Source organism: Myxine glutinosa, chromosome 6 (assembly GCF_964187855.1).
Source record: "Myxine glutinosa chromosome 6, kmMyxGlut1.1, whole genome shotgun sequence".
Taxonomy (NCBI): domain Eukaryota; kingdom Metazoa; phylum Chordata; class Myxini; order Myxiniformes; family Myxinidae; genus Myxine; species Myxine glutinosa.
Window position 1 is genome coordinate 78,826,569 of NC_136266.1, and position 20,712 is coordinate 78,847,280.

General features: G+C 44.1%; 1 protein-coding gene across 1 annotated transcript in view; it reads right to left on the reverse strand.

The window, feature by feature from the left end:
* LOC144892624 (scavenger receptor cysteine-rich domain-containing protein DMBT1-like) overlaps positions 1-20,232 on the reverse strand; it is a 698,155-nt gene extending 677,923 nt beyond the window's left edge. Inside the window, exon 1 of the mRNA XM_078780037.1 lies at positions 20,142-20,232. Within this exon, the coding sequence (XP_078636163.1) occupies positions 20,142-20,208 (67 nt within the window). The 5' untranslated portion in view covers positions 20,209-20,232. The remainder of the gene's footprint in view (positions 1-20,141) is intronic.
* Between the last annotated feature and the right edge of the window lie 480 nt (positions 20,233-20,712).

Below are 20,712 nucleotides of genomic sequence, written 5' to 3' on the forward strand. Positions count from 1 at the left end.
CCAGAAGGATTTAAACCTTATAATAAAATTAAAACATCAACAGAACGAATATACAGTGTACGTGTCCACCAACGTTCTAAAATGTTTTGGCTGCGGACAATTTGGGCATGTTAAGCATGACTGCCCCCGAAAAGAGAATTCTCCACAAGTGCAACCTCCCCTCCGAACCGGGAATAAGCAACCCCCCCACCTTCCCACCACCGGTCCAAACCCTTCCACCACTGACCCAAGCCCTCCCACCACCGACCCAAGCCTTCCCACCACCGAACCAAACCTTCCCACCACCGAACCAAGCCCTCCCGCCGCCGAACCAAGCCCTCCCACCACCGACCCGAACCTTCCCACCATCGACCCAAGCCTTACCACCACTGATCCCAATCTGTCCACCACCGACCCAAGCCCTCTTACCACCAATCCAAACCCCCCCGCCGTACCCCCCTCCCCTCCCCTTGAAACAGGGGCCCCTCCCTCTACTGAAGGATCTAATTGCAGCCATCTCCTGTTAACTATAGATCTCACCCCCCAGGCGACATCGTCCAATCACAGCTTGTTGCCTGCTATAACTGATCCTACCTCTCCCGCCGTGGTAGCCGATGGGATCCCCCTCCCGATGATCACGTCCTCCCTCCCCCCCCCTCCCCCCAAACCCTTGCAATCTCTTCCCACTAACCAGGACGAGTTTCAATTAGTCTGCCCAAAAGGAAAAAGACATCTGCAAACAACAGATGAAAACGGTCATCTCTTTAAAAAACCTACAACTGAAAACCGACAGCCCCTCCTCTCTGGCCTAGATTTGTCCCTCGCCACAGAAAATCGTTTCTCGGTATTGGAGGACATAGATGTGGATGAATCCTCGCCCTTGTCTACTGACCTAGAAACTGATATGGTTGAACCACAAAAATTAGTACCCCCCCTCCCCCCCCTCCCCTGAAGATGGCTCATTTCTCTCCCTCCCCGTCCCCCCCCTCTATGGACTATGCCCCATCCGATAACGTGGAGGGATGTGATGACGGTGAGGAGATAAATGATGAAAACCAGTGTGACACACCATCTGAGCCATCTGATATAGATGACTCTGTTAGTGAATGTGGTAGCCTTAAGGAAGAAGAAATCCCTCCAATCCCTCCCTCCGAGATAAAAAGGTTTCTTAAGGACACATTCCGAAAAAGGAATGTTGTAATAGAAACCTTTTTTCCGGAGCTACCTGATTTTATACATTCCGCTAAACTGATGGTAAAACGGCCCCACGTTTTTAATTTCAATTCCTCCCAACGTCACCGTTTAAAGAAGTGGTCGCAAAAAGCTAAGAATGAACTGCTATCAAAAAATTGAGTGGTGGTCACTCCTCCTTATAGCTGTAATGAGTTTTTCCATTTGTAGCCTGAATATTAACGGAGGATGTAGCTCTGTCCGTAAAGTTCAAGTAAGAGATTTTTTATTACAGAAGAAAGTTGACATTGCCCTCTTACAAGAGACCCATGCCAACGACTGCTGTGTCGCAGAGCGGTGTAGGCTCTTCCCCGGCCTGTCCTTCTTTAGTAACGGTGACTCCCGCAAAGGCGGTGTCGCAATAATTCTTAGCCCCTCCTTTTCGCCTTCATCGCTTAAATTCGACGAAATACACAAGGGATCCCTAGCATCCCTAGAATTCCACTACTATGGAAAATTCTATACTATTTTTAATATCTATGCCCCAAGTACGCCTGTAGCTCGGCGAGTTTTTTTTAATGACCTTGGGACACACCTAACGTCCCTCGACAGTCAAAACGCCCTAAAAAACCAAGACAATCATGTCTGTATTGGTGGAGATTTTAACTGCACCCTCCAACCCCAACTAGACAGGAACAGTGCAGAGCCCCATCCTGCCTCCACAATCCCTCTCACCAAATTTTTAAAACAAATGAATTTGACAGATATATGGTGGGTACAGCACCCATCAATCAGGCAATACACATGGTGTCGATGCATTCAGGGTAATATTGTACTTGCTCGCTTGGACAAGTTTTATATTAATCCTCCACTTGAACGCCTCGTTCTGTCATCCAAAATTTGCCCATCAGGATTCTCGGACCACAGCGCAACATTTCTCAAAATTTCTGCCCCCTGCCCGAAACACAAGAGTGCTTTTTGGAAATTTAATAACAACTTACTTGATGATAGTACCTTTAAGGACATTTTTCCGGAAATTTGGAATATTCTGGTTGCCTCCCAAGGGAATTTCTCAAACCTCAGACAATGGTGGGATAATGCCAAAACGCACATCAGACTGTTCTGCCAACAATATCGTGCATATGGTGTTCAAGAGGAAAGAAAAACCACAACCTTACTTTAAGATGAAATCCTGGAATTACAGGAACAGCTTCAGGGAACCGCAAGTGTGAGCTACCAGGGAATGAGGCAACAAATCCATGGAAAAACGGCCTTACTGAATTCCATATCCGAAAGGCGAGCACAAAATGCTTTATTGCGCCTGAAGATGAGGTACATACACGACCTTGATGCTCCAACCAAATTCTTCTTCAGCCTTAAAAGGGGGGCCTCTTCGTCAATGATTACACGCTTGCTCCATGATGGGGAACTCCTTTATGAAGATGGCAGAATCAGGGAATGTGCCCGGAAACATTTTAAACAACGGTTTATGCGGCATGACATTAACCAGGATGCAATATCGGAACTTGTTTCTAACCTTCCAACATTGGCGGAGGATCAGAAGCAGCAGTTGGAGGATCCTCTTAGGTTACCTGAGCTCACCGCTGCCTTGAAGGCCTTGGGACCTGATAAAGCCCCTGGACTGGATGGGCTGACAAGTGAATTTTTCCAGGTTTTTTGGGACACCATTGGACCTCACCTACTGCGGGTATTGAATGAATGTTTAGAGGATGGACAACTGCCGTGGAGTTGCCGGAGAGCAGTCACCACCTTAATTCCTAAGAAAGCGGACACTCAACTTATAGAGAACTGGCGTCCTATTTCTGTTTTATGTACGGATTATAAAATTTTAGCCAAAGCCTTGTCTAATCGAATGAAACCTTTTATGAATGTACTAATAGGAGAACATCAATCCTTTTGTATTCCTGGACGTACTATTTTTAATAATATCTTTCTTATCCGTGATACCATTCGGTTTTGTAACAATTTTAATATGAATGTTGGTCTGTTTTTTATTGACCAAGGAAAAGCCTTTGACTGTATTGACCACATGTACCTTTTTAGAGTTTTAGAGAATTTTGGGTTTGGACCTATTTTTATCTCGTACGTTAAACTTTTGTATTGTAATATATCCAGTGTTCTTAAAATTAATCAAGTATTGTGTAGCCCCATTGCTGTACAACGGGGAGTACGGCAAGGTTGCCCGCTATCTGGACTTTTATACTCTCTTGCCATCGAACCTCTTCTGCTCCAGTTACGTACGCACATTTCTGGCTTCACTGGATCAATTCTTACCACACCGCTAAAAGTCTCTGCCTATGCAGATGATGTCTGTATTTATATAAAAAATAGTGCTGACGTCACTGCGGTGGCTCAGGCACTAAAAACATATTGTCAGGCTTGTTCAGGCCAGGTAAACTGGAAGAAGAGTGAAGCCCTTTGGATAGGACCTGGGGATTGCCCGCCAATTGTCCTACCAGGAGGAGTGAACTGGCAGAAAAGTGGCATTAAATACCTCGGTATTTTCCTCGGAAACAACACCTTTGAGCAGCAGAACTGGGTGGGATTACCAGACAAGGTAATGGCAAAACTGGCCCGCTGGAAAGGACTTCTTTTTCAACTTTCGTACCGCGGAAGAACTCTCGTCATTAACAATCTTGTCGCCTCTATGCTATGGCATAAGATGATATGCCTACAACCGCCCGGGAGCCTTCTTATTACACTGCAAAAGAGCATTGTCGACTTTTTCTGGAGCGGGAAACACTGGCTCCAACCCCCCGTGGCATACTTACCACTCACTGAAGGTGGCCAAGGTCTTATTGATATCCGCAGCCGGATTATGGTCTTCCGGCTTCATATCGTGCGCCAACTTGTATATGGAGATGAAGCCCTACTCTGGAGGCCTCTGGCTAACTGCATATTACAGCTTACATGCAAACTGGGTTACGACCGAGAACTTTTCTTGATGAACCCTCATCAAATCGATTCATCCTTGCTGCCCACCTTTTACCAAGGGGTGATGAACGCCTGGCAAGCCCTGTCCTTTTCCCGTGAAATGGCAACATACAACATGGAAATGTTGTTGAATGAGCCCCTATGCTACAACCCCTTCCTGGAAAACAGCTTGAATAATAGGGGACTCGTTCAACGCTTTATTGATGCCAAGCTGCTACGAGTGAAAGACCTCATGACAGAGTCTGGGAGCTGCCGGCTGAGTGCTGCCGCTGTGGCACAAAAAACCGGAATAAAATCTGTCAGGATCATCTCTCGGTTCCTTCAAGGGATATCCACAACGTATCGTAATACCTGCGAGGAACTTGGCCCTTCCCCCGAGGAAACAGCGGGTGACTTCCCCAAACTCCTAGTCTTCAGCCCGCCACTTAATCTGTCCCCTGGCCTGAACAGCCCTGATGATACTACATTATCCCTTCCCGCCTTTCCAAAGAAAACTTTGTACAACGCGTACGTTAAAATTTTATACGCAAAAACATTTTCTGAGCACCCGAGGCTTCGATGGCGGGATGTTTTACCCCCAATACCACCCAATTGCCCCAATTGGCGAAGTTTTTATCTCTTGCCTACTCCAAAGTATGTTGGAGATATTCAATGGAAACTTGTACACTGGATTTTACCTTATAATGTTTTACTGAACCGGTTTTCTACTGCTAACTCTAATCTATGCCCTTTCTGTGCATCCATTGAAACCCTACCGCATATATACCTTGAGTGTGAACGATTGCAACCTCTTTTTACATTCCTTCAGGAACGTTTTGTGAAGCTTGGTTCCCTCTTCAATCACAATGTTTTTATTTATGGTGTTTTAGGACCGTCTTCCCTTAGAAATGTGGTTTTAATGAATTTTTTAATTGGCCAGGCCAAGTTTGCAATTTATAAATCCAGGAAGAAAAAAATGGGAAACGCTTCTGACTCGTCATCTGATGTGCTGCTCACCCTTAAGGCTCTTGTAAATGCAAGACTAAAGCTAGAATACCGGTTTTTTAAAATGAACAAGAATTTAACATGTTTTAAAGAAAAGTGGGTTTTTAATGATGTCATATGCACACTTGATGATGATGATTTGATAATAATTTTTCCTTGAGACCATTTTTATTGTGTTTTGTTTCCTTATGACTGAACATTACTGATTTTTTGTACTCTTGTAATAAAAGGAAGAAACAGTCTCTCTCTCTCTCTCTCTCTCTCTCTCTCCCTCTCTCGCGCCCCCTGCTGGCCGTTCGTGTGTTGGGCGTGGCGTCATGGCGGCTGTGAGCAACTGCTCTGTGGTGCAGTGAGTTCTTTGCGAGTTTTCCTTCTCTCCTGCCCTCCCCTGCCCCCCCCCTCCCTCTCCTTCCTATCCTGTGTACTTTGGCATTTTGTTTACATCCGTTCTACACCTTTGTCTTCGAGAGAGAGAGGATTGAGAGCGGGCCCGTTTTGGGTGCGGCCTACTGGCTTTCGACGGCGCTTTGTAAGACCTTTGTGTGCTTATAATGCACGTTTATTATTTACTTTAGTTCGGTTATTTAGGTTTGATACCCTCTTGTCCGGTCCGGACAAGGGGGGGGGGGGGGGGGGGAGGAATTTGATCTTTTAGTTGGTCGAGTTAGAATGGCGGGCGAACGTTTCCGCATTGATACGTACGAATCGCTAACTCGTAAACACGGGCTAGCTTGTGTTCCTCCCAACGAGGTGGAAATTAACGATGTGCTTTCCGCCATTGGAAACATCGTTGGTGCACAGAGTATTCGCGCTGCCTCTCGTATGAATAAGAAATTTGTCGTTTTTTTGTCCGAGGAGCACATGGTAGCGAGTGTAGTCGAACAAGGCTTGTTCATTGAACCAAACACGTTCCTCTCTGTGTTCGCTTTACAAGCCCCGACGGTAAAGATTAACATCAGTAATATCCCGCCATTTATTAGAAATGAGGAGTTACGTGAACAATTAAACAAGTTCGGTAAGGTCGTATCGAGGATCTCGATGGTGCCGATGCGAAATGTTTGCGATCGATTCAAACATGTCATGTCCTTTAAGAGAGTGGTGTACATGATACTGCCTGCAAATGTAAAAACGCTCAATGTCGTGTTGAGTGTGAAAATCAACGGCTTTGAATACAAAATGTATGCCTCCGCGGAGGCTATGACGTGTTTCGAGTGTGGGGCTTACGGGCATGTGAGGAGTGACTGTCCCAATGCGGCTAAACCGCAGGAACGCGGAGGATTGGTGAGGAGCGACTCCTCTTCACCGCACCATGAAGGGGAGGAGGCGGATCGAGTGGTCAATCCACCCACCGCACCGACTGCGGTGAGTGAAGCGCCTGACCCGTCCCCCCCGACCGGGGGGATGGGGGAGGGAGTGATAGACTTAGAACGTGAGGTGACTAACCCTGCCCCTCCACTTAAGGTGGGAATAAAAGTGGTTGAACCATCCCTCATTTCGTCCACGGTACATGACAGTGCGGACGATACCATGGAAGTATCCGTAGTGGACATCAGGAAAAAAGGTCAGAAGCGTTAAAGTGATGAATCCGGTGATTCCGAAGAAAAACAAAATAAGATTCAGATCGTGTCAGGTTCGCAGGACCTCCAGGGTGAGGCCTACACCGGAAACTCCTTGGCGGTAATGGAGATGGTACAGGAAGTGTGTGTACATGAGGAAGATTCGCTGGCACCACTTGCTGAGATTGAGTATGACCCGGAAAATAGTCGATCCTCTCAGGATGTGGTAAGTCCTTGTCCTGATTACCAAACTCGCTCAGACGAGTTAGCAGCTGGATCTGCTAGTGAGGAAAAAATAGATAAAGGGGAAAGCCCTTGCGACTGTGAGGATAACGTTAACCTTTCCCTGACAGATAAAAATGAAAGGGATGATGAGGAGGGGGACATACCTATAGCCACAGAGGATATGGTAAATTTGGAAGGGTCTGCAAAGAGTGCGGAGGTCCTTGACCCTGTAGAATTGCTGTTTCCAAAACTAAGTGTTCAGCAAATAGGAGGAAAAGATGCAGATCAAGATGAAGCACTTGATTCTGATGAAACCTCTTCTACTCCACTCTTTAGTGCTTCAGGTGCTCAAGAGAGCGAGGCGTGTGATGACAATACCATCACCATGGTTTCTCAAGAAAATGTTATTAAGTTCCTTGAAGAAACGTTCAGGAAAAGACATGTAAAAATCAAAGACTACTTTCCGAATCTGCATGATTTTATTTTGACTGCAAAGAACATGATTCGTGAACCTTATCAGGTTAACATGTCAGAACCTCAATTCCAGAGGCTAAGAAAATGTGTAACTCGAGCGGGCAAGGAACTTTATGAATAGTTAACAGAGTGGAGATAAAAGTAGCATCCTTAAACATCAACGGTGGTCGCAGTTGTGTGCGTCGCCTCCAGGTGTTTCAAATGTTTCAGAATGAAAAAATTGATGTGCTGATGTTACAAGAGACGCATGCAAATCAGTCTTCTGAGGTTGAGTGGCGTAAAATCTTTAAAGGTTGTCACTTTTTCTCCAGTGCTTTTGTTGATGCCAAGGCTGGTGTTGCAGTAGTCTTACATCCTAGACTCCAGCCGTTGGAGATCAGATGTAGAGAAATTTACAAGGGCCATTTATTATCTGTGGAGTTTGTCAGCGGTAACCAAAAGATTTGCACGACTAATGTATACTGCCCTAGTGCGAACTCTGCAAGAAGTGCTTTTCTTCACAAGTTAGCAGGTTTTTTAAGCACTATTGACCTGTCCATGTTGGTTTGCTTGGGGGGAGACTACAACTGTACCCTCAACCCACAACTTGATAGAAACACTCCTGAGCCTCATCCACCGAGTGCAAGGCCTTTGGCACAGCTCATTAAAAAATTTCAACTTGTGGATGTGTGGCGGGCACAGAACCTTAATATCCGGCAGTACACGTGGGTTTGTGCCGCAAGAAATCTTTTGACAATGGCTCGTTTAGATAGAATTTATGTTAACCATGATAAGGTAAATCTTGTCAAGAATTCATATATAAGGCCATCTGGTTTTTCTGATCATCACATGGTTGTTGTTGTATGTGGCCTACCTCATCACGTGTGTAGAAGTGCATATTGGACTTTCAATGTCAAACTTTTACAAAGTGAGCATTTCAAAGAAGCATTCAGAATGGTATGGAAGGAATGTGAAATGCAAAAGTTTTCCTACCTAAATTTAAGGCAATGGTGGGATTGCACAAAATCCCAAATGAAGTGTTTTTGCCAGCAATACTGTCGTTATAATACCTGTAACACACTCGGTGTGATAACTGCCTTAAAAAACGATATACTTTATTGTGAGCAGAAATCTGGAATGTCCAATGAAAATGTCCAGCAGTTGTCAGAGAAAAGAACACTACTGGCTGAAATGGTGAGAGAGCGTGCATCTGGTGCTTTCGTCCGACTGCGAATGGACAATATCCAACTTGACAAACCAAACAAATAATTTTTCAACCTGGAAAAGACAGCCAAGACCCCTCAACAAATTCACGCTTTGCGCTCTTCTGCCGGTGCGCTTCTGTCTTCTCAAAGTGACATCAAAGATGAATTACGAAACTTTTATTCAAAGCTGTTTGCCTCGAGAACTGTGAACCAGGAAAACAGAAACGAGATGTTTGAACTGCTCCCATCTCTGTCTGAAGACCAGCGACAACAACTGGAGCCTGGCATCTCTCTCGGAGAACTTACTGTTGCTCTTAAAGGAATTCAAGATGGGAAAGCCCCTGGACTTGACGGCCTCCCAGTTGAATTTTACAAGGCCTTTTGGGACATTCTAGGCCCTACTCTACTTGACATTTTTCATGATAGCCTTGAACAAGGAGAATTGCCACTAAGTTGCCGGAGGTCAGTTTTGTGTCTCCTTCCAAAAAAAGGGAACTTGCAAGACGCCACAAATTGGCGGCCTGTGTCACTCCTAAATACGGACTATAAAATACTGTCGAAGGCGCTCGCGATACGTCTAAAGGAAGTCATCCCCCTTTTGATTGATATTGATCAGTCTTTTTGTGTTCCTGAGCGTTCTATTTACGATAACATTTTTTTGGTGAGAGACTTGATCAGTCTCGGTCATACTACATCTCATGGTTTTGGTTTGGTTCTTTTAGATCAAGAAAAAGCTTTTGACAGTGTTGACCATTCTTTTTTGTTTGCTGTACTACAGAGAGCTGGTTTTGGACAAAATTTTGTTTCCTATGTTAAGTTGTTGTATGAAAATGCATCCTGTCTGTTGAAGGTAAACAACAGCTTATGTTGCCCTTTTCCCTTTCAGCGAGGCATCCGTCAGGGCTGCCCGCTTTCAGGAATGCTATACAGTCTCTCGGTCGAACCTCTACTAGCTTTGCTCCGAAACTCAGTGGAAGGAGTCTCCTTAACAAAAAACCACAAAATGGTTACTTCAGCTTATGCGGATGACATTTGTGTTGCTGTTTCCAGCCAAAATGATGTGGGTGAGGTCTTTCGATGTCTGTCCCAGTTTGAGCTCGCCTCCACGGCAAAAGTAAATTGGAACAAAAGTGTTGCCTTATGGGTGGGCCCCAGTCCACCTTCCTCAGCTCTGCCTGTGTTACCAGGAGGAATGCAATGGAACAAAGAGGGGTTTAAATATTTAGGGTTATTTCTTGGAGTCCAAGCATATGAACAAAAAAATTGGGAGGGTTTCTTGGAAAGAATTAAGCAGAAACTGGCTAGATGGAAACGGTTGCACCACCTTCTATCGCTTAAGGCAAGGGTGACAATAATAAATAACCTGGTGGTTCCTTTTATTTGGCATAAAGTTATCCCCCTCCAACCTCCGAGATACTTGGTCACAGGCATTCAGAGGGTTCTAACTCAGTTTTTCTGGGGAGGCCACCATTGGCTTGGACCAGACACGGTGTGCAGACCCCGAAATGCAGGTGGCCAAAGCTTGATACATGTTCCGAGTCGGATAATGGCTTTCCGCATGGGGACGATAAAGCGTTTATTGTATGGTGAGTGTGTCCCGTGGCGGCCTCTCACAAACGCTTGGCTGCAGGAAGCAGATGGGTTGAAGTATGACCGAGAGCTCTTCCTCATGGACCTGCAGCATGTCAACACGACTCTGCTCCCCGAGTTTCATCAGAGCCTTCTGAATGCCTGGCAAGTCCTTGGAATACAACGATTAGAGGTGTCCTACGATGCAAAAAAATATATGCATGAGCCATTGGTTCTGAATCCTTTATTCCCTGAAATTTCAACCTCCAGGTCATTTATGCATTGCTTCACCCGTAATGGAATAAACAAAGTTCGGGACCTGATGAAGCCTTCCCTAAATGGATGGTTATCCACCGGTTCTCTCACATCAGAAGTGGGGGTTCGGTCATCCAGAATGGTGGACAAAGTTTTGAGAGTTGTGATTAAAACTTTCAGGGAATTAAATATCGGGTGGACTGGGGCAGATGAAGTGGTGGACTCTCGTCTCTATTTCCCCGAGCTCCAAGTCACCTCAAAAAAACAACAGGGTGTCTTCTCAAAGTCAGATGGTTGCGGTGTGTTCCATGTGATGAAAAAAAAAAGTTATTTATGGGATATGCCAAGAGGTGCTTATACCGGGTTTCACAAAACCTTTAAAAAATCGGTGGGATGAGATCATTCCGGCTAAGTCGTTCCTATCTCCAGTGTGGAAAGAGATGTATAGGTCTCCAACCTTAGGTCGAACCGGAGACTTAAATTGGAGACTAGTTCATCACGCCCTGGTCACCAAATACTTACTTAATAAGTTTGATCCTTCTGTACTGAATGTTTGTCCTTTTTGTGAAGAGGCTGAAAATGTGACCCATGCTTTTGTGAAATGTAAGAGATTGGTACCCCTTTTTTGTTTCCTCCAACAGCTCTTTTATAAATTTCAGTTTGTTTTTTCTGTTGCAATTTTTGTGTATGGCATTGAAAGGAGCACCAAGAACAAGACAGCGGTCCCTTTCTTGAATTTTCTGTGCGGAATTGCTAAACTCGCAATATATAAAACTAGAAAGATCAAATTGAGTGGCAGAGATGAAAATGTGATGTTTTGCTTCAAAGGAATAGTGTCGGCCCGGATAAGTTTCGGCAGTGTGAGCGACGATTGTTTTACAGATGAGGTGTTGAGTTTGTTTTTGTAAATTATACCTACGCTCAATGTCCATATATACATGTATATACATTCTTTTTGCTTGTACAACTTTCTTTTTCTTGTAAAAATTTTGCGGTGTTCTTTCATGTGTGTTTTGATACTTTTATAATAAAAGCACATAAAAGTCAAGTCTCTCTCTGTCTCTCTCTCTCTCTCTCTCTCTCTCTCTCTCTCTCTCTCTCTCTCTCTCTCTCTCTCTCTAAGGCGAAGTGAATTCTTGCAGAATTTTTTTTGTAAGGCTCATTTGGCTGCACCTGGCTGGATGCGTTAGAGGGTAGAGGAGTAACAGCTGAAATCCAAATCCCCTCTCTGTCCCTCCGGCCTGATGACTATCTTTGCTCTTTTCTTACTTGGGTTCCTTCTGATGATACCAGCGCAGTATTTCGTTTTCCGGTTGATTATGTTTGTACCATATTCTGATGTTATGTAGACTGTGTTTCCCCAATGATGGACCTTTGGTAGCTTGTACCTGATGCTGCATCTGAGCCTGGGGTGTAACTACAGAAATCTGTATCTCCGGGTTCTTCCCCACATCTTTGTTCTTTGTTCATTTCACGTTTCTTTCTACTTTTTCACCTTTCTCTTTGTTCATTCTATTTCTTACTTTTTCTATTATTTTCTCTCTTTTGCTCTTTATTTCTCGTTCCTTATCTATCTGTCGAGGGAGAAATAAATTATTGCAGAAATTGTCTGTAAGGCTCGTTTGGCTGCGCCTGGGTGGGTTTGAGGGCTTCCAATAATATTCCAAGCAAGGAAGGCAATCTGGGAAAGCAGCAATCCATTGGAACAACATTTCTATGGGAATCCTTAAGATTGAAGGAGGGTCGGACGACCAAGAGAGACCTGACGGCATACGGTGGAAAAGAAGCTGAGGGAGTTAGACACCACCTGGATGGTTCTCATTATATCAGTCAGTGGGCCAAAGACAGACGAAATTGATGCAATTTCGTCAAGAGACTCCATAAATACAGAAGGATCATAATAAATAGAGCAAGTTCTAAAAGACCTCCGTCAGTATTTTTAACCATTTTTATCAAGATTCTTACCCGCTGAAGCGGAGAGACAGGTGGAGAGGAGAAAGACGAACAGGGATTGCTTCTTCATTGTCGCCATTACACACTTGGTAATGGAGGCACACTGATTGATGTAATGGTCACATTTATATACTGTCCTATGGGGTGTGATCTCAACATGTAAAAATGTAATGCAGGATAATCTATTGATAAACCAGTTCGACTCAGAATCACCATTTTAATGCAAATAATACATTTGTGGTGAGATTAAATGTGCAGTCACGTGAAAAAGTAAGTACACCTCATGTAAAGTTTTGACTTTTTCAACATACAGCTATTTGATCTTCTATTCACCAACATTGATAGATAAAGGTGATATGACATAACAAATATCATGAAACATTTACATTTTGTAGTCCATTGTATAATATAAACATAAATGCAAATTTCGCAAGTGGAAAAAGTAAGTACACCCCTACATTTATCACTTCTTCAAATACCTAAAATTAGAATCAGGTGCACCAGCTCAGGTGCAAATGATTAGAACATCGGATCTTGGAGGAACCGATCTTATTTAAACCTCAGACATTTAGTTTGGTTTGCTCTTTGTTGTTGAAGTGTGCGGCGTCACCATGCCTAGATCAAAAGAGCTCTGAGGCCTTCAGAAAGAAGTTTATAGATGCCTACGAGTCTGGGAAGGGATTTAAAAAGATCTCCAAACAATTTGAAATCAATGATTCGACTGTCCGGAAGATCATCTATAAGTGGAGAAGATTCCAAACAACTGCCAACTTGTTCAGGACAGGCCGCCCCAGCAAGTTCAGCCCGAGAGCAGACCGTAAGATGCTGAAAGAAGTCTCTCAGAACCCCAGAATGTCATCACAGGACCTACAGGTAGCTCTTTCCACTGTTGATGTCAAAGTGCAGGAGTCTACCATTAGAAAGAGGCTGCACAAATTTGATCTACATGGGAGGTGTGCCAGGCGGAAACCTTTGCTGTCCAGAAAGAACATCAGGACAAGACTAAAGTTTGCCAATGAACACCTAGGCAAAGACCAGCACTTCTGGAACAATGTGCTCTGGACAGATGAGTCAAAGGTAGAACTATTTGGCCACAGTACCAGAAGACATGTTTGGCGAAAACCAAAGACAGCATTTGACCACAAGAACCTGATACCAACTGTAAAGCATGGTGGTGGAAATATTATGGTTTGCGGCAGCTTTGATGCATCAGGGCCTGGGCAGCTCACCATCATATAATCCACTATGAATTCTTCATTGTACTAGAGGGTGCTTGAGGATAATGTGATGCCATCTGTCAGAGAGTTGAAGCTCAACCGAAGGTGGACCTTGCGACATGACAATGACCCTAAACATACCAGTAAATCCACCAAGGAATGGCTGAAAAGAAAGAAATGGAGGGTTCTGGAACGGCCAAGTCAAAGCCCGGATCTAAATCCCATCGAGATGTTGTGGGGGGATTTGAAACGAGCTGTGCATGCAAGAAACCCCTCAAAAAAAGAAATGGAGGGTTCTGGAATGGCCAAGTCAAAGCCCAGATGTAAATCCCATCGAGATGTTGTGGGGGGATTTGAAACGAGCTGTGCATGCAAGAAACCCCTCAAAAATCGCACAGCTGAAAGAATTCTGCATGGAGGAGTGGGCAAAAATGTCTCCCAGTCGATGTCAGAGACTGGTAGACAGTTAAATGAAACGCATACCTGAGGTTGTTTCTGCCAAAGGGGGCAATACCACCTATTAGAGCCAACGGTGTACTTACTTTTTCCACATGCGAAATTTGCATTTATGTTTATTTAAATTATACAATGGACTACAAAATGTAAATGTTTCATGATATTTGATATATTATATCACCTTTATCTATCAATATTGTTGAAATGAAGATCAAATAGCTGTACGTTGAAATATGTTGAAAAAGTCAAAACTTTACATGGGGTGTACTTACTTTTTCACGTGACTGTATGTTGTAGAACATTTAACCTTCCAAAATATTTATTATTTGAATAATCTACAAATAGAAGAGATGTGTGTGTATCAGCATTTTCTCAGAAATGGCCAAACAGATCTTTGTCAAACTGTCGGAAGTTCATCAATGAGGGTCAGGGAGTGCTTCATTCAAAACGTAAAGGTAAACATCGTCCGAAGGGTTTATGAAGAAGTAGTTTATCTGTGCCCTGCCCTTAAGGCACTGTAAACAAGCCTTCTTTCTTCATCAAATGGAATGACTCAAGCCTTTACGCAAGGAAATCTGATGCATAAAGTCTAACGTCACCCATCATGCCAGGAGCTTTGGCTACTCCAGAAGGTTGTCAAGCTTACCAAATTCACACTAACTTTCTCCACCATTAAAAATATATAAAATCATTTTAACTGTTCTCTACCATTTAAAAGCCCCCAAATGATTGCTCCAAATGATGCCGTACCCCCCAATCACTTGGCAGGGCAATGCGTGAGAGGCAATAGGCAGGAAACTACTCAAAATTAAAATGGGTTTATTATTATTTCTTCCCTGACTGTCACCACCAATTTGATCGTCGTGGGGAAGCTTGTGTGCTACTGTGACCCAGACAGCCATACTGGAGGGAGCTTGGCTCCTGGTACCTCTTACATAGCCAGGCAGGTCAATGGGTAGTAGCCAGACAAGGAGTAGTAACATCTTTAGGGGTAGGAAAATTTACAGATGTACGGATGTACCTTTGGGTACGGATGACGTCCAGTGCCGCAACCCGCGAAAAGGTTTTGTGTACAGATGACGTTACTACACGTCATGGACTATACCTATAAATAGATCATCAGTGGTCAGTATGTCATTGCATTAAATTTATACACTGAACTACTGCCTGGAGATTGTTTATAGTTACTCTGGCTTAGTGCAGACGGCAGCACAAGTCAGTTGGATCGTCTGCTGCATGTGTTTTGGCGGTCTGAACTTAGTACACATGCGCTGAGATTTCTTGTAAACAAGCGTTAAGCCTAGGTCCCCCGTCGGTGAAGTGATGCGAGTTGACAAGGTGGAAGACGCAAGGCGGCCATCTTGGATTTTGACGTGGCGACCAAATTTTCAATAGCGTTCTTCCTTATGCCGAGATACACCCAAACACCAGATTAGACGTTCGTACTTCGCTTATTTTTCAAGATATTTCACTCACAAGGTTCAGACATATATGTGGTGGCGGCCATCTTGGATTTTGACGTGGCGAACCAATTTTCAATAGCGTTCTTCCTTATGCTGAGATACACCCACACACCAAATTAGAAGTTGGTACTTCGCTTATTTTTCAAGATATTCATCTCACAAGGTTTTTTTTGTTTTTTTTTAATGTATACTGAATCGAGGCTCGTGAAAGAGCTAACATTTATTTCACAAACAAATCAACCAGACAAACAAAATATGTAAAAAGAGGGAGCGGAAGACAAGATGGGGAGAGAAGGGGAAGCACACAAACATAACATTTGAGAGCAGGGAGATGTGTGGGAGGGAGAGGGCTTGGGGGGAGGAGGCGTGGAAAGGGGGGGGCGGGGGGGTGGGAGAAGTATAAAACACAAGGACACCAAGGACTTCCAGGACAGAAGTTGGTCTTTAAAAAAAGTGGATTTGGGGTGAAATTAGCGGGGGTAGAAAAGATCAAGGTTTTGGATGGGGGAAGATAAGAGATGGTGGTGAACAGCTGTTTTAAAGACCTGGAGGGTGGAGTGGGATTGAAGAGAGGGAGGGAGTTTGTTCCAGAGGCAGGTGAAAAGAGGAATGAAGGAGTGAAGGTGAGCAGAAAGTCTTGATTTTGGCAGTTTAACCATAAGAGGGTTGCAGGCAGATCTTGTGCGACCTGTAGGAATATTTGGGGGACAGAGCCCAGAGAGAGCTGGGGGGCAAGGCCAGAGAGGAGTCGGTAGAAGACGGAAAGACCACCAACCTGCCTGCGGTGAGTGAGTGAAAGGCCCTTGAAGTTAGCTTAATCACGGGAGATTCCAATGATTCTGAACGCTTTGGTTTCAACAGCATGAAGACGAGCTAGGTGTGAGGCAGGAGCACCAGACCAGAGGGGAGAGCAGTATTCCATAGAGCTGCGGATGAAAGCCTTGTAAGTGGTGAGGAGCTCAGGTGTACCAAGGAAGGACTTCGCACGATGGAGGATGCCCAGTCGGTGACTGGCTTTGGAGGCCAGATTTGAAATGTGGTTTTCCCAGGAAAGATCATGACAGATAGTGAGACCCAAAAGCTTGAGTGACAGAACTTCTTGGAGAGGATTATCCAGAAAGTGGATGGGAGGGTTGTCCAGTCGGTCTTTTCAGAGAGATATCGTAAGAGTGTGAGATTTGTCAGGATTGAAAGACATGTTCCACTTGTTTGCCCAGTCTGTGATTTTGTCCAGGTCTGCAGAGAGTGAGGAGGCTGCAGACTGCCGATCTGAGGGATGAGGAATGGAGCAACAGAGAGTAGAGTCGTCAGCAAAGAGATAGAGAGGATTTTCAAGAGAGTCAGAGAGATCATTGATGAAGACCAGAAAAAGCACAGGACCCAGAACACTGCCTTGGGGAACTCCAGCCTGAACAGGAAGAGGAGATGAGAGAAACCCATTCAGGGCCACACGTTGACTACGACTAGAGAGGAAGTCCGCTAGCCATGCATGGAGATTTCCATGGATACCAAAGGAGGAGAGTTTGGTGAGCAGAGCGGGGTGCCAGACCGTATCGAAGGCACGTGCAATGTCAAGGGAGACAGCTCTAACTTCCTGTTTGGCGTTGAGGACCTCCATCCATTGTTGAGAAAGAAGAAGCAGCATGTCCAGAGTAGAGTGACCAGATCTGAAACCAAATTGATGGTCAGAGATCAAGCCATTGGAGAAGAGGAAAGATTTCATATCTGAAGCAATGATGGATTCCATGACTTTGCTGATAATTGGGAGAAGGCTGATTGGTCTGTAGTTGCTAGGATCTGTTTTTGCACCTTTTTTGTGCCAAGCGGTGATGTTGGCTGATTTCCAAGCAGATGGCAGATGACCTTGAGCAAAAGAGAGGGTGAAGAGAACAGAGAGAGGGAGTGAAAGAGCGGAAGAACAGGATTTTAGGACCCGTGGGCTGATGCCGTCAGGACCAGTTGCATAATCAGAGTCGAGGGTTGACAGAAACTTTTCCACCTTGTCAGGAGGAAAGGACACAGAGTCCAGGAACAGCTGGGTACGACTGGGTACGGTGGGTACAGAGAGGGATGGGTTTGGGACACAAGATTTAGAGGCAAACACAGAGTTGAGGCATTCAGCTTTTTCACGTGCAGAGTCAGCCGTGTCGCCGTTTGAGGGGATGGAGGGGGAACAAACACCAGAAACAGATTTGACCAGATGCCACCAGGATTTGGAAGAGGGAGACAGATAAGAGAGTTCGGTCTTGAGAATGGAGAGATATTGTTTCCTGGCTCTCCTGAGGGTGGACACACACTTGTTTCGGGCTTCTTTTTAACTTAATTTAACCCCCGCTCTTGCAGGGAAAATGGCCTTAAAATGCATGTTGTTGTTTTGTTGTATTTAACATATAACATAACGTTTAATTTAACAAAACAAGGTTCAGACATACATGGCGGCGGCCATCTTGGATTTTGACGTGGCGACCCAATTTTCAATAGCGTTCTTCCTTATGCCGAGATACACCCACACACCAAATTAGAAGTTGGTACTTCGCTTATTTTTCAAGATATTCATCTCACAAGGTTCAGACATACATGGCGGCGGACATCTTGGATTTTGACGTGGCGACCCAATTTTCAATAGCGTTCTTCCTTATGCCGAGATACACCCACACACCAAATTAGAAGTTGGTACTTCGCTTATTTTTCAAGATATTCAGCTCACAAGGTTCAGACATACATGGCATCAGACATACATGGCGGCGGCCATCTTGGATTTTGACGTGGGTTGCACCCACACACCAAATTCGAATGCGGTCTTTCGCTTACGCATGCATGCACGCACGCCCGCACGAGCGCACGCACGGACGGACGGACACACGGACGGAGGGGAAGACCATAGTCGACCTTTCGCTCCGCGGTGCGACGGGGGACAAAAACATGGCGTCTCGTAATGTACGAAAGCTTACTGCGTCGCACGTTATAGAGGATTTGATGGCCACAAGTGACTGAAGACATCGATGGCTCTGAAGATGACTCTTATTCAGATGTTGAGCTGTATTTTAGTACAAAACGTCGTGGGGGTGGAAAAGTTCAGACAGATTCTGAGTCTGAGATTATTTTATCTTCTGTGACATAGATTTATAGATTTAGGCAGAAAAAACAGTGAAAAGGCTAAGATTTCAAAAATTGGGTTTTTGGCCAAAATTAATCCCGTACAGGGGTTATTTTTTATCAAAACAAGCGTTACGCCTAGGTCCCCCGTCGGTGAAGTGATGCGAGTTGACAAAGTGGAAGACGCTCGGCGGCCATCTTGGATTTTGACGTGGCGACCCAATTTTCAATAGTGTTCTCCCTTATGCGTAGAATATGTGTATGTGTATGTGTATGTGTGTGTATGTGTATGTGTGTGCGTGTGTGTGTGTGTGTGTGTGTGTGTGTGTGTGTGTGTGTGTGTGTGTGTGTGTGTGTGTGCGTGTGTGTGTGTGTGTGTGTGTGTAGATGTGTGTGTATGTATGTGTGTGTGTATATATGTGTGTGTGTGTGTGTGTATGTATATGTGTGTGTATGTGTATGTGTATGTGTTTGTGTGTGTGTGTGTGTATATATATATGTGTGTGTGTGTGTGTGTGTGTGTGTGTGTGTGTGTATGTATGTATATATATATATATGTGTGTGTGTGTGTGTGTGTGTGTGTGTGTGTGTGTGTGTGTGTCACACACTCTCTCTGCGGTCCTCATATTCAAATATTTTTATTACCTCCGATTTGTATGTTAAAACGCTTATTTGCGCTCTCAGTTGACATTAACTCCCATATTCGGCAGCCCCGAAGGTCCTGCCTCACTGGCCCATAATATGTCACATCCAAAGTTTATCGCAAGCAAATTAAAAAAAATTATCAATCCCTCGAGGTTAACCCTGCTCAATAATTCACATTTTTATTTTGGTATTGCAACTCATGATACTCAGAACATACAGTGAATTATTATAGCTGACATATGTACATTGAATTAGCCTTGAACTAGAACAACACTCTTCGACATCACACGACGTCGACCGATATGCTTTTGCCCACATTATTACATCATTATAATTCTTGTACTACGTTTGATTTAAATCCATTCAGCTGTTCTCAAGTTATCCCATTTTATCTGACCTTTGACCTCTTGACCCCAAAATCGAATCACTTAATCTTTACAACATTGTACATACCTGCACCAAGTTTGTCTAAGATCCCTTTAGCCGTTCTCAAGTTATCGCGGCAACAAAAACCTATCACGGCCGGACAACCTGAAAACATAATGCCTCCTGCGACTTCGTCAACAGAGGCATAAAAACCCTGTGGAAAGCATAATGAATTAAATAATTGCCTGCAGCCCGAAATTAGGTCCTGGGACGCTTTTTCCTCCCAGTCCATCACAGGTTTTCAGTCAGTGGGCCAAAGACAGACGAAAGTGATGCAAGTTCCTCAAGAGACTCCATTATCACAGAGGGATCATAATAAATAGACCAAGTTGTAAAAGACCTCCGTCAGTCTTTTTAACCATTTTTTATCAAGATCAAGATGTCAACGCATATTTATTCAGGATACATTGGTGTATTAATCAGGAAAATAGTACAATAGTTGTAACTATATAGATAATAATTTGAACTATAAATGGTTTAGCAATGTTACAAAACTTCTTTCCATTCGTTATTATCTAATTTGGCAATTCTTACCTATTGCAGCGGAGAGACAGGTGGAGAGGAGAAAGACGTACAGGGAATGCTTCTTCATTGTCGCCATTATACACTTGGTAATGGAAACGCACTGATTGATGGCATGGTCACACTTATATACTGTCCTATGGGGTGTGATCTCAACATGAAAAAATGTAATGCCTGACAAACTCTTGAAAAACCAGTTTGATTCAGAATTACAATTTTTGTGCCTTTACAAAAATTTTATTATTTGCATATTATTTTCATAATCCCCGCACCCCACACACTCAAATAGTCCTTGAGCCAGACCAAAAGTAATGCTCCGGCGGGGGGAGTAATTCTCATTATGATTTTCCATTAGACCAATGTCTCAAGTGTCAGAAAAGGTGTGATGGACATCTGAGAACGGTAGCTTAGTGCCCGGATGGACGCCATCTTTGAAACCACCCAGCTCGAAAATGCCCATTTGGTGGGGTACATTGTTGCACGTGTATCTGGACTTCTATACTAGCTATCGATGTGCGGTTGACGACTAAATATACGTCCGATGTGTACCGTCTAAATAAAAAATAATATGAAGCATTTTGTT